At 44.3% G+C, this 17,884-nt stretch overlaps 1 protein-coding gene across 1 annotated transcript; it reads left to right on the top strand.

Annotated features, from left to right (window-relative positions):
* Positions 1-1,928: 1,928 nt before the first annotated feature.
* CTSE (cathepsin E) lies at positions 1,929-17,116 on the top strand. Its single transcript, XM_017525477.2, has 9 exons — positions 1,929-2,109; positions 2,773-2,929; positions 3,531-3,648; positions 4,630-4,748; positions 10,289-10,488; positions 12,516-12,638; positions 13,937-14,078; positions 14,180-14,278; positions 16,032-17,116. Exons 1-9 carry the CDS (start codon positions 2,042-2,044, stop codon positions 16,194-16,196), a joined length of 1,191 nt encoding a protein of 396 aa, XP_017380966.1. The 5' UTR covers positions 1,929-2,041; the 3' UTR covers positions 16,197-17,116.
* Positions 17,117-17,884: the final 768 nt, after the last annotated feature.

The following is a 17,884-nucleotide window of genomic DNA, read 5'->3' as shown; positions in this document are numbered from 1 at the left end:
TAATCATGAAAAAGTTTGAAATATTGCAAGAATTACCAAAATGGGACACAGAGACACAAAGTGAACACATGCTATTGGAAACAATTGTGCTGATAGACTTGCTTGACAAAGGGTTGCCACAACCCTTCAATTAAAAAAAAAAAAAAAAGCAGTATCTGCAAAGCACAGTAAAGCAGAGTCCAGTAAAACCAAGTATATCTGTATCTTTATTTAATCCTCCTTAAAAACCCATTGATGTAGGTGCAGTATTTGGCAAATGGCAAAACCAAGGTATGTGGTAAGCATGGCAGAGCTTACTGCCAAGGTGAATGATCTCCACTTCTGACTCAAGCTGCCCTTCTGGGGTTAGATTGCTCTCCCCAGTGAAAGGTCAAAGAGATAGGCTCCTGGGATACCCCAAAGAGGCTTTGTTGCCTTGGATTCAGGGATCAAATGTCTAGGTTGTTCTTCAAGTCTTTTTGATATCTTTTTAACATTTTTGGACCCAAGAGCGGGTTTGGCTTAGCTCCACATTCCACGTTTGCTTGCCTTTTGAACTTCAGAGATGAACAGCAGAGCTCATAGCACTTAAGAGATTTTCCAGAACACTAGCTGGTCAGGGCAGAGCGAAAGCTGAACTCAGGCCACCTACTTCCTACTGCTGAGCTGGTGCCCTCTGGAATCACTGGCACGTGGTGGTGGCCTCTGCTGCCCTGGCTAAGAGCGTCCATTGAATTTGAGTCAGGGTCAGGGTCTTCCTTCCTGTAACCCCTTCATCCCCACCCAAAGCAGTGAAGCCCCACCATCTGTTTATGAGGTGGCTGGCCACAGAGATGGGCTGATGGTGAGGGGGTTTCACACACTGGGGTATTTAAAGCCTGAGCCCACCCCCCGACTCTCCACCCCTGCGCTTAGTCCCACTTGACAGATGGAAGATCCTATTGTCCCTGAGCACTGTTAAGGGCTGAACTTCTCCCAAAATCCATGTGGATGTTCTAACCCCTAGTACCTCAGAGTGTGACTGTATTTGGAGATAGTTTTAAAGAGGTATTAAGGATAAATGTAGTCATTAGGATGGGCCCTACCCCAATATGACTAGCGTCCTTATAGGAAGAGGAAATTTGGACACAGACACATGCCGAGGGAAGACCAATGTGAAGACACAGAGAGAAGGCAGCCATCCACAAGCCAAGGAGAGAGACCCCAGAAGTAACTGACTCTGCCAATGCCTTGTTTTTGGACTTCCAGCCTCCAGGATAGTGAGAAGATACATTTCTATTGTTTAAGCCCCCAGTATTTTGTCTCGGCAGCTCTAGTAGACTCACGTGGTCACTTGCTCCAGACGCTGTCCCCCTTGACCCTCCCTAGCTGCCCGTGAATTCTCCTCCACACACTCCTGAGCCCCAGACCCAGATTCATCAAGCCCTTGGTGTCAGAAGAGTGGGCTCCATGAATACGCAGCCACATTTTCCCATTTCAGGACTTTTGAGGAGTTCTGGTTTGTGCTTTGAAGTGGAGCAGGGAAGGGTAAACTGCCTTTGGAGCATTTGAGAGAATGACGAGAGAACTGGAATCACCAAAAAAACAGACTGATTAGTATTTTGAGTTAGGATCCTGCCGCCCATAAGTCAGCTCCCACCCCTCCAGAGTCTCCAGCTAGATCCCTCGCACGAACAGTTCAGTGGGTGCTTCCAGGCGTCCAGGCACACGCTGCTCTCCGGATTCATTAACACAGGGCTTCTTGGGGTCAGGGGCGGTGCCAAGTCCCTGGGAGAAGCCAAGCCTCAGAGGACCCTCTCACATACAGAGAGTGCATGGGCCCCCAAATTCTCACCCTAGACCCACACTCCTCTTGTAGGTGGGAAAGGGATGGAGGGGTAGAGAGGAACGCACTGTTCCACATGCTGTGTTTACTCTGGGCATGGCTAATGACTCCAGGGCCTTATCATTGGGTTCTCAGACTGGGCTGGGCAGGTCTGAGAGTTAAGGAAAGTCTGTTCCCACTGCCCTGGGGGAGAGAAGAAAGGAAGGGGCAAGGGAGAAGCTGCTGATCGGACCCACAATGAAAACGCTCCTTCTTTTGCTGCTGGTGCTCCTGGACCTGGGAGAGGCCCAAGGATCACTTCACAGGTGAGGAGATGTCCCCAGCACTGTGTGCAGCTGTGTAGTCCCCTGCCCTGCAGCTCAGGGCTGCTCTGGGAGAGAAAAGCTGACAAGTAGCTGAAGAGGAGGAGAAACTGAGGGCTTTCATCAATGCATGGAACAGGCTTACCCAGTGGCCACCTGTGTATAGCCTTAATCTCCAGTCCTCAACAAGTCATACCCTGCCTCCACCTTCACAGAGGTGCCTTTCCCAAGTCCCAGGGAGCTTCTTGTGTGGCTAAAGAGCAGGAACCTGCAGTTGTGGTTTGTAGCTCAAAGTGCCCAAGTACTTCCCCAAGGGACTCACCATTACTGTCCCCAAGAGTCTTCTGTTCCTTTAAATCAGCCCTTCATGGTTTTCATGTAAAACTGCAGACCATCCTACATCTTCCATTTTCCAGAAAGATCTCAAAGAGCTCCGCTCCAGGAAGGGAGCCATTTCTACTCTAAGATTCTAAGACTCTACAGGGCAGAGATGAGGCCGGGCAGGCTGAGTGGCAGAGAGGGCGCTGACCCCACCCGCACCCTGCGTGCTATCTTGCAGAGCCCTTCCTCTGTCATCTCCAGTTGGCCTCTGAGAAAATGGGATGGGAACGTGGGGAAGAGGGAGGCAGAAGCACAAGTCCTCATCACACGGAGCTTTGTCTCCAGGGTGCCCCTCAGGAAGCATCCATCCCTCAAGAAGAAGCTGCGGGCACGGAACCAGCTCTCTGAGTTCTGGAAGTCCCAGAATTTGGACCTGATCCAGTTCACCGAGTCCTGCTCAACGGACCAAAGTGCCAACGAACCCCTTATCAACTACTTGGATGTGAGGCCTCCTGGGATCAGGGCTGGGGAGAGATGGGAGTGGGAGGAAGGCCCAGCATCAGGCATGGCCAGTGCCACATCAGCAGCACTGAAGGCCATTGTAGATTTCTTTACTTGGATGAATGATCCATGGGGACTGAGTCCTTGGGTCCCCATGGGGTTGGCTAAGCAAGTCGCAATGTACCCAAATGTCAGAGCTCTCTGCAGAAGGAAAGGGCTGAGGGTGAAAGCATCATTCCACACTGAAGGCAGTGGAATGATGCCATTCTACTCTCAGTTGGGCAGCTTACTGGCTGTGTACCCTGAGGCAAGTTACTTAACTTAAGCCCCAGTTCCCTGGTCTGTAAAACAAAGGTGGTTCTTCCTCCACTGCCTCTCCTGCAATGTAATTATAAGAATCAGGTTAGTGCGAGTAAAATCAAATGAAGTAGCCAGAAGCTTGGTTTGATTTCCTCCCTCCTGGCCATTTCTCTGCTCCTTTTACCTTTTGTTTTCCAGCCTTGCCACTTCCTAGGCCCCAGGGAGCTTTCCCTTGGCCCTGGTGAGCACCCTTTTCTCTCCCCACCATCCACACCCTCTTTCCTTCTCACTCTTTCTTGCAGATGGAATACTTCGGCACTATCTCCATTGGCTCCCCACCACAGAACTTCACTGTCATCTTCGACACTGGCTCATCCAATCTCTGGGTACCGTCTGTGTACTGCACCAGCCCAGCCTGCAGTAAGTGGCTCCAGGAGCCCCAACAGAGAATGTCTGGGGGCCAGTCTCGTGAGGCCAAGCCTGATATTTGGGGGAAGGGGGCTTAGGTTCCCGAAAGTGGCTATCCCTGTCACACCAGCTTCCCCTCTCCATCTTCGAGTCTGCCCTGGAGCTGCTTACAGCAGAGCAAGGCCAAGGAAGAACTAAAATGTGGCTGCTGTCCAAGATAGCAACTTTCATACTCATCAGAATTAGTAGAGAGAAACTCAGCCATTGAAAAGAGAAATCTTTGACATAATGACTCATTTCCTTTGGAACACCCAAAGGAATGTAGGGGACAGGTTAATTCATTTGGTTATTTCTGGGCAGGTAGGTGAGTTGGGCTCTAGTGTAGACAGTCTGCTTGCTTCAAGGAGGCTTGGTAGCCTTATCTCCTGCTGCACAGAGGTGGGGCTGCTGGCGCACAATGGCATGGGTGGGTCCATCATTTGGCCGGAGGTAACTCAGAGGTTTCAGTGAGGATGGAAAAGAAGAGCTACAGAAAGATGTCGTGTTCCAAATAGGACAAGTCCCAGAGAAAGAATGTCTCTGGAAACCCCAAGGCTAGATGTCCATGGGTTGGGGGGAAAGTTGGGAGTAATTTCCTGGGGCAATTGTTTATCCCTGAGTTTCTTTTGAAGGCCAACCTCTGACACACAGTGGGTGGCAGGGACTGTGGCTGGCGCCTGATAAATGTCACTTATCTTGGTGTGCCTCATGAGGTCATTGTGGACAATCAGGTTTGCCCAGGGACAGCTATTTGGTCCCCAGTTAGGCCACATCTGTAGCGAAAGGGAAATGTAGTTGCTCATTAGGGCAGGGCATGGCCAGGCCTCTCGGGGCCCCCACTCAGTGTTGAGAGCTGAGGGAAGAGACCCTGCAGCCCTGGGGCTGAGTGGCATCAGGACAGGGATGCAGGCAGTGAGCCAACAGCATAGGCAAGAACAGTGTACATCTTTCCAGAGAGGCATACCAGGTTCCAGCCTTCCCAGTCCAACACATACAGCCAGCCGGGGCAATCTTTCTCCATTCAGTATGGAACCGGGAGCTTGTCTGGAATCATCGGAGCTGACCAAGTCTCTGTGAGTGCAAATCCTTCATCTTTTCTCTCTTGACCAGAAACCTGGGAGACTTATTCAGAGGTCTTAGGTTTCAAATCTGCCTCAGGAATGGGTGGAAACAGGGGTTGGGACTAGCTTCCAGGGGAAAGGGGGAGAAACACTCCCCACCTGAGTTGGCAGCAGTGGATCAGTCCGCACAGCACGTTGGGCCCTGTGGGAGGGCAGTGCAGGGAGACTCTGGCAGGAAGCAAGGCCCAGTGCACAAAGCCTAGTGGCAGGGTGCACAGCTGCATCTCCAGACTCTAGGCCACTGAGGTGATAAGACCAGGCCGCCATCTTGAAGGATAAGGAAGCCCACACCAGGCGGTGAGGTTTGGACTCAGTGAAATAAGGGGGCAAGGTCTAAAGTGGAAGTCCAATCCCAGAGCCAAGGCAGAAGCCCAGTTGTCCAAAGGCCAAAGTCCAAATTGAACTCAATGCTGAGCTCATGAGCTGTTCCTCAAACTCCCTCTGACCTCTGACCCTCTGACTCCCTCTGAAGTCCTATAAGTCCTAAAACTATGGGAATCAGACAAACGCAGAACTAGAAGAGTCTCAGTCCTGCCTGGGTACTTTTTCAGGTTTATAGGCAGCAATGTATGCCTGGGCCTTGGGAGAAACAGAGGTTGACCTAATCCTGATGAGCATTGGTCCCTGGGGTATTCCCAAGGCCAGAGTGGGTGGGAGCAGAACATATTATCAACTGAAAGAACACCAGAAGCAGAAAAACACCATCTATGTGAAATATCAAACAGGTAAAACAATGCACTGTATTTTCTACTGAAACTATGTGTGTGTGTGTGTATACACACACTACATATATAATATATATACACATATATATGGATATATATGTGTATATATTTTATATATCCATCTGTATATTATATACAGATATATATATTTGATATAATATATTACATAATTATATTATATATGTTATATATTATATAATTAATATAATATGTAATATACTATATTAATATGTTTTATAATTAATTATATGGTATATAATATAATTGATATAATAATGTATTATATTAATAATATATTATGTAATATAATATATTCATATGTTGTATGTATTAATATATTATAATACATAATCGATTATATCTATATATATTAACTTAATATATAGGTAATGTGTCTATATTATATGATATATAAGATTATATGTTATATGACGTATACATATATATTATATATCTAATTACATGTAATATATATGTAAAAGTGCAAATAACAATTTAGAAGACTACATCCCAAACTGATAGTCACAATAACCTCTGAGACACAGGGAAGGCACTGAAATTAACTTGGAAAGGGAAATTCCAGCCTATAGCTTGCCACTTATCTGTTGGCTCCCCTGGCTGGTGTAGCACAGCAGCCAAGCCCACAGCAATGTCAGCCTCACTGCACCTTCCCTCAGTTTTTCTGTCTCCAGGGTCAGGTGTGCACTTACTTCTGTAACAAACCATCAGCTTTTGCTGTAAAACATCCCCGTCATTGAGTTTGGAGACTTGGGGACAGTGAGAGAACGACGCGGGTTCCAGTTCACCTTCACCCTCATGGGTTCCAACCCGCCCTTTTCCTCCCACTTGATATCTATCTTCCCTTTCTGTTGTGCAGACTATAGACTGCGGCTGCAGCTGCAGCACCAGGACAGAAACAATATCCTAAGGTACACTGTTTAGCACCCACAGTTGCATATAATATCTATATTATGTCTGTCATTTATAACTATATCTATAGTACCTCCTAATGGTTCTGCTTCTAAGTGAAATACTAGCAAATAAAATCGTGTGGTGTATAAAAGGATAATGCATCTTAACCAAGGATCATCTTTCCAGGAATTTATCATCTAACAGAATAAACATCATATGAGCAATATGATTATATAAATAGATTAATAACATTCAACGTTTATTCATGACTTTAAGAAAAACTCTTAGCAAACTAAGAACAGAAAACAACTTTCTTCAGCTGATAAAGAATATCTACAAAGAAGTCCACAGCAAACTTTATGCTTAATGGTGAATTGTCGAGCGACTTCTCTATGAGATCAAGAATGAGACAACGATGCTCAGCCTCACCACTTCTATTCAACATTATTGCCAGTGCAACGAGGCAAGAAAAAAGAAGTTAAGAGCATTAAGATGGAAAAGGAAGAAATAACTCTGTCATTATTAATGTATGATGAGATTCTATAAGTAGAAAATCCAAAAAATATCTACAGAAAGGATATTGGGATGAACATGTAAACTTAGCGAAGTTCCTGGATATTAAGTCAACATAAAAAAGTAATTCGGATTTCTATATACAGGTTACAGATCCTTATTTCAAATGTTTAGGACCAGAAGCCTCTTAGATTTTAAATTTTTTCAGATTTTGAAATTTTGCATTATGGTTATCAGTTGAGTATCCCAAATCTGAAAATCCCTAATCTGTAATGCTCCAACAAGCATTTCCTTTGAGCATCATGTTGGCACTCAAAAAATTTTGGATTTTGAAGCATTTCAGTTTCAGATTTTCAGATTTGTGATGCTCAACCTGTAGCAAGTAAAACAAATGGCAAATCGATTTTTAATGACACTATTTATAATACCATCAAAATCATCAGCTACTTTGAGGTAAATTTAACAAAAAAAAGCACAAGAATGCTACTCTGATATTAGCAAACATTACTAAATAAAAGACTTGCATAAAAATTGTAAACATTACTGAATAAAATTAAAAGAAGACCTGTATTAAAAACTAAACCATGCTCATAGATTGAATGACTGTTTTACTAAAAAGTCAAATTTTTTCAAATTGATCTATAGAACCAATTTTATTCCAATGAAAACCACAGAAATTTTTCTTAGAAATTAACAAACTGATTCTAACATTTGTATTGATATGTAATACACCAAAACAATCTTGCTGAAGAAAAACACTGATAAATATTAAGACTTGTTATAAAGTTACAATAATTTAGATAGCGTGATGTTGGCTCAGAATTTTAAAAATAAACCAGTGGAACAGAATAGAAAATACAAAAACTAGCCACACAGTCATCTGACTTATTTTGAATATGATACTGCAGTATGTAGAAGAAATGATGATATATTTATTAAATAGTGCCAAGTCATATGAATATCCAGATAGAAAAAATAAATATTGACTCCTACCTTACACATTATCACATTTCAGTTAGGTTCCAGACCTCAATGTGAAAAGTAAACAATAAAGCTTTTAGAAGAAAACATAGGAAAATATTTTCATGACCTTAAGGTAGGCAAAATTTTCTGAAACAAGTTACAAAAAACACTAATGGTAAAGGAAAAAATTGATAAATTTGACTACATTAAAATGCATGTCCTTTGTTCATTAAAAGACACCATGAAGACAGTAAAAACATTACACCAGTCCAGGAGAAGATTTCTGTAGCACCAACAAAGGACTTGATTTCAAGGCATATAAAGAACTCCTGCCAATCAATAAGAAAAATGCAGTCAACTCACTTCATAAAAGAGGATATCTAAATGTCCATTTATTTTACATTTATTTTTAAGTTCTGGAATACGTGTGCAGGACCTGCTGGCTTGTTACCTAGGTAAATGTGTGCCATGGTGATTTGTTGTACCTGTCAACCTGTCACCTAGATATTAAGCCCTACATGCATTAGCCATTTATCCTGATGTTCTCCCTCTCCCAGCACCCCACGACCAGCCCCAGTGTGTGTTGTTCCCCTCCTTGTGTCCACGTGTTCTCATTGTTCAGCTCCCACTTATAAGTAAGAACACATGGTATTTTGTTTTCTGTTCCTGTGTTAGTTTGCTAAGGATGATGGCTTCCAGCTCCATTCATGTCCCTGCAAAGGACATGATCTCATGCCTTTTTATGGCTGCATAGTATTCTGGTGTACGTGTATGTGTATGTGTATCACGTTTTCTTTATCCAGTCTATCATCAGTGGGCTTTTGGGTTGACTCCATGTCTTTACTATTGTGAATGGTGCTGTAATAAACATACACATGCATGTATCTTTATAATAGAATGATTTATATTCCTTTAGGTATGTACCCAGTAATGGGATTGCTGGGTTAAATGGTATTTCTGGTTCTAGGTCTTTGAGTAATTGCCATACTGTCTTCCACAATGGTTGAACTAATTTACATTCCCACCAACAGTATAAAAGCATTCCTATTTCTTCACAGCCTCACTAGCATCTGTTTCTTGACTTTTTAATAATTGCTATTCTGTGGCTTTGATTTGCATTTCTCTAATGATCAGTGATTGTTTTTCATATGTTTATTGGCCACATAAATGTCTTCTTTTGAGAAGTATCTGTTCATGTCCTTTGCCCACTTTTTAATGGGTTGTTTTTTTCTTGTAAATTTGTTTAAGTTCCTTGTAGATTCTGGATGTTAGAGCTTTGTCAGATGGATGGATTGCAAAAATTTTCTCCCATTCTGTAGGTTGTCTGTTCACTCTGATGATAATTTCTTTTGCTGTGCAGAAGCTTTTTAGTTTAATTAGGTCCCATTGGTCAGTTTTCGCTTTTGTTGTAATTGCTTTTGACGTTTTCATCAGGAAATCTTTGCCTGTCCCTATGTCCTGAATGATATCGCCTAGATTCTCTTCTATGGTTTTTATATTTTGGGATTTTACATTTAAGTCTTGAGTCCATTTTGGGTTAATTTTTGTATAAGGAGTAAGGAAGAGGTCCAGTTTTCATTTGCCGCATGTGACTAGCCAGTTTTCCCAGCACCACTAAATGTCAATTTTGTTAATAATCAGGAAATGCAAATTAAAACCATAATACCCTCTGATATCCACTAGAAAATTAAAATGAAAAAGATAGGAAATATCTAGTGTTGGTGAGGATAAGGAGCAATTGTAATTCTCAAAATATTGGTAGTGGAAGTATCGTTTGGTGCCACGACTTTGGAAAAGTCTTTGGCAGTACCTACTCAAGCAGAACACTTGTGTATCCAATTATTTACCAGTTTCATCCTAGGCATATATGCATCCAGAAATATGTACATGTGTTCTCCAAAAGGCATACATAAGCAGCACTATTAGCAATAGTCAAAGGAAACAACTCAAATGTCTATCAGTGGTAGAAAAGATAAATAATGGTGAAATGTTCATACCATGGAATACTAATAAGAAGGAACAAATTACAACAGCATGCCATAAGCACAATATTGAACGACAGGAGCCAGATACCAAAGAATTCATACGGGGATGATTCCATCTATATAAAATCCAAAAAATAGGCAAAACCAATACATACTGTTAGAAGTCAGAAGACTGGCTCTTCTTGAAGAGGGACACAATGATCGGCAAGTGCCTGAGGGCTTCTGAGGTTTTGGAATGTCCTGTTTCTTGGGAATATGCAAACATCTTTTTGCTCATTTAATCAAGGAAAGTGGGGAAGGAGAAGAATTCGCTTCAAGACAGAGTAAAATCCAGGAATCAAACCCTTTGCCAGCAATCCCCTGTGCCATTCACCTGTGGGCTTTCTCCTGGCAGGTGGAAGGACTGACCGTGGTTGGCCAGCAGTTTGGAGAAAGTGTCACAGAGCCAGGCCAGACCTTTGTGGATGCAGAGTTTGATGGAATTCTGGGCCTGGGATATCCCTCCTTGGCTGTGGGAGGTGTGACCCCAGTGTTTGACAACATGATGGCTCAGAACCTGGTGGACCTGCCAATGTTTTCTGTCTACATGAGCAGGTAAGGCCCATCAAGCTTGTGAGGCTAAGGTCAGTTAGAACCACAGGGAGACAACACGTGCACTTGACTTAGCCGTCAAAAGACCTGGTCTGGGTCTTTGGCTTGGTCTCTTATCAGCTGTGTGATCTTTGTCAAAACATTTAACCTTTCTTAATATTGAGGAAATGAGATTTGCCTCATCACGTAGTTGTGAAAGCACTTTGTAAGCCCTACCACATTGGCTTAAATTTAAGGAATCTCTGGGATTGGTTCTTCATTTATGCTGTCAATAAATATCAAGCTCCTATTATATGCTGATTATGGTGCTCACATTGGGGACACAGTGAAATAAGAAAAACAGCACCTGGAGGAAGAGGAGGCAGAAAAAAAATGAAAAGTTAAGCTGACAATGAAATAATTACATGCTGATGGATGACTAAACAAAATGTGGCATATCTGAGCAATCAAATATCATTCAGCCTTAAAAAGGAAGAAAATTCCAAGATAATGCTACATCATAGAAGAAACCTGAGGACATAATGCTAGGTGAAATAAGCTAGTCACAAAAAGACAAATACTGTATGATTCCACTTAGGTGAGGTACCTAGTCAAATTCCCAGGCAGAAAGTAGACTGGCAGTTGCTGGAGCTTGGGGAGCGGAAGTGAGGGGTTCTTAAACTGTTGTTGATGGCCTAATGGGTACAAAGTTTCTGTTCTGTGAAACGAAAGGTCTGGACTTTACAACAGTAAACACTACTGAACTCAACACCACTGAACTCAAAAATGGGTATGATAGTACATTTTATGTTACATATTTTTACCACAATTTTTAAAAATTGCACATTGTGGTTGGGAAAGGTCTGTTTCTAGGCACTCTTGCCTGGCATCCTTGGAGGGTCATCTCCTCTTCCTCCTTACACAGGAAGATGATTTCTGACCTTCCTGACCTGAACTCGGGTCAGACCTGGCCTGAGTTCACCTGGTTCCAGCATAAGCCCCTTCCTCTCGTTCCCTCTCCCACATGGAGGGTCCTGGATTTTTCCTATCAAGCTGTGCTTCCGGCGGCACTCAGGACCAGGCCTGGACAGAGCTGCGAGTAAGAGAGGCAGGTTGTCTAGACATCTCTGCTTCCCCTTGCAGAACGTCCTTCTCCCTCTGCCTGGGAAAAGTGGGCTGTAATGGGGAATCTCGAGGGCTTGGCAGTGAGACCGGCCTGGATTTGCATCCTGCCACTTACACTGCTTCATCTCCCTGAGGCTCAGTTTCCTCCACGGACCACTCGATTGATGTGAGTTAAGGAAGTTTAGATAGATAAAATCCCCAGTACAGGGCCTTGCACCAAGGTAATCAGCAAATGTGAGTTTCTTTCCCCACTCCTTCTCTAAAACCACTTTCCTAAAATTCCAACAGATATTCACTTCCCTCCCTCTTTTCTACCCTGATTTTGATTTTGTGTCTTTCTGATCCTTTTCCTCCTCAAAATGAATCTGTCTTAGTCCTATTTCTCCAGAATCCTGCTAGGACCAAGAACGTAATCTGAGAAATCAATACCAATGAAAATAAGTAAGTTTCCAAGTTCTAGTGAGTCATCATACAGTCAAATTAGCCTCTTTGCCTTAACATGAGGAGTGAATGATATAAACATGCCAGGAACCACCACAACCATAGTGGGGAAGATACTTGAGAAAAGGTGTCTTTGGGAGTTGCTTCAAGTCACGCGTGTGTACGCACCAAGGATAGTCCTGGCCTTGGTTCTGAATGACAAACCTGCTGGCCCCATCTCCCACCTCCTTAACCTTTTTATCCAAGAAGCAGGAGGACATTCACAAATGGTCGAGGGGAGCTGTTACTGACCTTGCGTCAAAAAGGCCCAGACCAATCCACTTGCAGTAGTCAGAGTCCCGGTCTCAAAGCCCAGGCTGATGTTTCTGCCTGCCTGGGTTCTTGGTATGAATGACCAGATCAAGAAGCAAAGGGCCCTAGCTGAGACTCACCCCTAGAGTTTTTCAGTGGCCGTTCCTGGACAGCTTGTCTTTCTCTCCAAGTAGTAACCCAGAAGGTGGTGCGGGCAGCGAGCTGATTTTCGGAGGCTACGATCACTCCCATTTCTCTGGAAGCCTGAATTGGGTCCCAGTCACCAAGCAAGCCTACTGGCAGATTGCGCTGGATAAGTGAGTATTCCCCATGAAGTAGTTACAGGACTAGGGGTAAACTCAAAAGAGGCACAACTCAAATTAAATTAACTGAAAAACTGCTGGTCACTCACAGAGGATGCCAGAAGCTTGCTGTGGTTGGAGGTATGGAGGTGCTGAGCAAGTGTGCAGGAAGGGCGCCAGACACAGCTTCCTTCCCTGTACATGTGACGTGCCTTTAATCCAACAGACATTCAATCCCAGCGCACAGCCTGCCCCCCTTTGTTCTTTCAACATTAACATACAAGGCAAGGGATGAGTGACATGGGGGCTGCAAAGGTTAATCGAACTCAGGTCTTGCCCTCAATCAACTTGCACAGAAGAAGAGATGCACACAAACTGCTCTCCTGTAAAATGGAACGTGGCCAGTGCTACAAGACAGGTGCCACCAATGTGGCCCAGCAGATAGGAAAGACAGCCTCTATCTGAAGGACCCTCCAGTGGTCGTGGAGGGGGTTACATTGAAACTGAGCAGGGAGATATATACAGTATCCAGGCTTGGAGCAACTGGGGAAGTGGTACTAGGTGCCTGCTCATACCTAGCTAGACAATGCAGGAATTGGAAAAGTGCAGTTCAAGTTTCACTTCAGCTAGGATTGAGTTCCTGCAAGGTGCCAGGAATTAGGAATGCAAAAAATAAAAAGCCACAATGCTCACTGTCTACTGAGGTTTTTCAAACTGTAGGAATTCACCTATTTATGGGTCATAACATCATTTTAGAAGATCATGACCTGGCTGGGCGCAGTGGCTCCCACCTGTAATCCCAGCACTTTGGGAGGCTGAGGCAGGCAGATCACGAGGTCAAGAGATTGAGGCCATCCTGACTAGCATGGTGAAACCCTGTCTCTACTAAAAATACAAAAATTAGCTGGGCGGGAGGCTGAGGCATGAGAATCACTTGAACCCGGAGGCAGAGGCTGCAGTGAGCCGAGATCATGCCACTGTGCTCCAGCCTGGAGACAGACCGAGACTCCATCTCAAAAAAAGAAAAAGAAAAAATAAACAAGATCATAACCTATATTTTTTTATGAATTGGAATACAGTAGAAAATACCAGAGTGCACTTCAATTGCATGAATGGGGGTGTGTGTGTGTGCACTGGGTCAAGAAGTAAACAGATTTCTTCCTACAGATCTCAGTAGAAAATAATTGAGGAACACTCATAGGGTGGGTGGAAATCATTGAAGTGCTCCAGGCGCTGGAGAGCCCAAAAGAGAGTGGGGGTTTCCTAGGAGCCAGGGGAGGGGAGGTGGGCTGACCACGACCCTGTCCCCTCAGCATCCAGGTGGGAGGGACTGTGATGTTCTGCTCTGAGGGCTGCCAGGCTATTGTGGACACAGGGACTTCCCTCATCACTGGCCCTTCCGACAAGATTAAGCAGCTGCAAAACGCCATTGGGGCAGCCCCGGTGGATGGAGAAGTGAGTACTTGCCTGGGGAAGGGAGGAGTGGGGGCCGGAGAGCCAGGCCTTCTCTTGGGAGGTGGGAAGGTTCTAAATGGATTGTCTGTACTGAGTTTTAGTATGCTGTGGAGTGTGCCAACCTAAACGTCATGCCGGATGTCACCTTCACCATCAATGGAGTCCCCTACACCCTCAGCCCAACTGCCTACACCCTGCTGGTAAGAACTGGTTCCTTATTCCGCAAACCACAGGGCCCTCCCCACGTGCCTGCCACTTCCCCTTTTCAGTCCCTGCACTTAGCCCGCCTTTGCCCTAAGACCCGCCCCACATCGTTCTGCTCTGATGTGGCATTCCCTCTGGGAGGGACGAAGCTGGCTGTGGTGGAAAGACCATGGGGCTTGTCCTAATTTCCAGCTCTGCCATAAAGCAGTAGTGAACTTCAGGCTGGCCATTTAAGGAAGTCTTCTGATATTGCCATGTAGGACTTTTCAACTGACAAAGTTTAATCTCCTCAACCACCAGGTCAGACTGGAACTATTACTATCTCATTTTATAGATGAGAATATCGAGACTCAGAGTGTCAAATAAATGGTTCAAGATATGAGCTGTTTGCAAGGAGGTGTAGAGAATAAGGTTATATTTATTCTAACATTCAACTTAACATTCCTCTTCTAGCAAGAAAATGCCTTTTGTTGCAGTAAATTCCCAAGCTTGTAGGATGACATAGCAAGGGAACGCCTAGGCATTTTGGACCCCTATGAGCACCTCACACCACAGTCGGGTTGATTTTCAATATCGTAGTTATCCACAGCACTGAAGTGTAGCACCACGCTTCAACACACTAATTTTTCCAAGAGTCACTCACAGCTTCAGGGTGGATGCATCAGAATAGGGGTGCTGAGGTATAGACTGAGGACTTCAGCCCTACCCCTAAGCCTCCATAACTCCTTCCCAAAGCCACCAACAGACAATCCAAATAAAAACAAATGTTCGCATTAAAACACAGCTTCATGGTAGGTCCTTTAAGCTCCTGCCACATAGGGATTCTGGAGCCGCCACTGTGAACAACACACCGACGACCAGCTAGACATTTAGACTGAGCCCTGTTCATCAGGCCACATGCCCATCAACACCCCAACACCCCCACTCTCTCTCACTTTCCTGAATGTGAGCTGAGTCCCCGCCCAGGCTCATGCCCTTCCCCATTCCCAGGACAGTGCGTGGTTCTTTCCCACCAGCAGATTTCAATCAGAGCCACCTCGATCCATCAGAACTGCTGAATTACTTTGACTTTTCATGACCTTCCTCTCGAGAGGTCTCCTTGAGCCCTCTGCAAATTTTCCTACACCCTCACCAGCAACTTCAAATTTCAAATCATTTTTGGAAAGACCACACCTGCCTGGGAGGGCACATCTTTGCCAAACTTAAAATTAAGATTGGAGAAGGTGATTCTCTTCTCTTGGAACAAGGGAGGCCTACTTGCCTCATCTAAAGGGGGTCACTCAAATGTTTATTCCCAGAACATCGACAAGAAGATAGCAGTGGATAGCGACTACCGGAGCTCTTTCTTTCCCTTGACAAAAACTAAGCTGTGCTTCACTAGAAACTAAAGAAACCAGAATTCAAACCAAGGTCTTCTGGCGCCAACCCTTTGCTCTTCTAGCCATGAAATAAGGGTTTCCCAACTGTAAAATAATGGTGATGGAGGCAGGTGGGCTTATATAACAGATGAACAGTTCTCAAAATTGTAGAACACAGACCCCAGGCCCACAAGAAAGGACTTGTGCAGACAAACACTTTACTGAGCAAACTAGGGCAAGGCCGTATGAAGCGGGAGGAAGAACCCACCGACCAAAATGGTGGAACTCACCAGCTGTCCAAGGCCATCCAGTGCCAGCCACCACCACCATACGGGCTGCACTACTTCCTGCTTCCCCCATCTGTCATTTGCATCCTTCCTTCCCACCCCAGGACTTCGTGGATGGAATGCAGTTCTGCAGCAGTGGCTTTCAAGGACTTGACATCCACCCTCCAGCTGGGCCCCTCTGGATCCTGGGAGATGTCTTCATTCGACAGTTTTACTCTGTCTTTGACCGTGGGAATAACCGTGTGGGACTGGCCCCAGCAGTCCCCTAAGGAGGGGCCTTGTGTCTGTGCCTGCCTGTCTGACACCCCTTGAATCTGTTAGGTTGAAACATTCTTTACACCTGTAAAAAGTTATTTTCCACAGAATGTAGCTGTTTCCAGGGTTGCAACTTGAACTAAGACCAAACAGAACATGAGAATACACACACACACACACACACACACACATACACACTCACAGCCTCACACACACTTCACACATACACACCACTCCCACCACTGTCATGATGGAGGAATTAAGTTGTATATCCATATATTTTATTGATTTTTGATTAAGAAAATCGAAACTTTTCACATTTGATTATGAAAATCTGCAAGCAGAGATCATGGTATAAGAAGTCCCTATGCAACCCCACTCAGCTCTGACAACCCATCCACACACGGCCAGGCCCGTTTTATCTACACTGCTGCCCACTCCTCTCTCCAGCTCCATATACTATATGTACCTGGATTATTTTGAAGCAAATTTCGAACATTACATAATTTTGTCCATTTTCTAATATCCTTAAATATACAGTTGGAATTCAAGCATCTCTCACTGTCTCACAAATGTTTGGCTGTTTTTATAGTGGGATTGTTTGCATCAGGATTCAAACAAGGCCCACAAATTGCATTTATTTGAAATGTCTGTAAGTCTCTTTCCAACTGAAGAGTTTAGCGCATTTGAAACTGTGCTGGCTGAAATCCCAAGGTGTCATTTAACATGGTTCTCTGAACTTATCTTTCTTATCAAATGGTAGTTAGATTTGGAGGTCTGGTTTTGTGGCAAAAATGCTTCCTAGACGATGCTGGGTACTTCCTGCTGCACTCCATTAGGAGGCAGATAACGCCTCTTTATTGGTAATGTTAAGACTGATGGGTGGGTTTGGAGTTATTGGCTTTAATCATTCATTACAAAGTTCAGCATTTTACTTGATCATTTCAGGGGTCGTTGATGATTTGTTGAGATCCACACTATAATTATGGGTTGCAAAACAAGGATTTTTCTAATTCTGCTATCCCTTTGGCATTTGTTAATTGGAATTCTTCTATTAAAAAAAAGAATAATCTTTAGCTGGGCACAATGGCTCACATCTGTAATCCCAGCACTCTGGGAAGCCAAGGAAGAAGGATCACTTGAACCCAGGGGGTCAAATCTGCAGTGAGCCGTGACCGTGCCACTGTACTCCAATCTGGGTGACAGAGCAAGACCTTGTCTCGAAAACAAGACAAAACAAAACCCTTCCCTCATCAACCATTTGCCCAGGAAAGAAGACAATTACTTGGTGTTTTATTTCCTTTATTTACCAGTTTTCAGACTGTTGGTGCTATACCAAACACCAAAAGATTTTAAACAATTTGATGTGTTTCGACTCACTATAGTTTTTTTAAATGCTCAAATCACCCTATCTTTAGCCAGTGGGTAATCTTCAAGGTAGTTCCTGTGAACTTTTCCAGCCCATCTTGCACACTTCCAGTCCCACATGTGGCATCAGCCATTGTCCCACAGAGTCCTGGTTCCTTGTATCATGCCCATACGTTTGTTGTAAATGAAAATGTTTCACAGTACATTGGAGATGGAATGAGGGAGGGAGAGATTCAGAAACAGAGATTGAGAGATTGAGACAGCGCCTGTTTCATCTTGGGGACTCCAGGGTCCATCCTGAGGGATCTGAAGTGGAGCATTCTGGCCTGAGCAC

The sequence above is a fragment of the Cebus imitator genome, unplaced genomic scaffold (genome assembly GCF_001604975.1).
Source record: "Cebus imitator isolate Cc_AM_T3 unplaced genomic scaffold, Cebus_imitator-1.0 Scaffold38, whole genome shotgun sequence".
NCBI lineage: Eukaryota > Metazoa > Chordata > Mammalia > Primates > Cebidae > Cebus > Cebus imitator.
Note: the sequence above shows the minus strand (reverse complement) of the source record. Positions and strands in the feature narration are given on the sequence as shown.

Bases quoted from the DNA above. Each gene is read 5' to 3' on its own strand.
- CTSE (XM_017525477.2), top strand. From the start codon at position 2,042: ATGAAAACGCTCCTTCTTTTGCTGCTGGTGCTCCTGGACCTGGGAGAG. The intron at 2,930-3,530 runs GTGAGGCCTCCT...TCTTTCTTGCAG, and splicing joins CCCTTATCAACTACTTGGAT to ATGGAATACTTCGGCACTAT. The intron at 14,079-14,179 runs GTGAGTACTTGC...ACTGAGTTTTAG, and splicing joins CAGCCCCGGTGGATGGAGAA to TATGCTGTGGAGTGTGCCAA.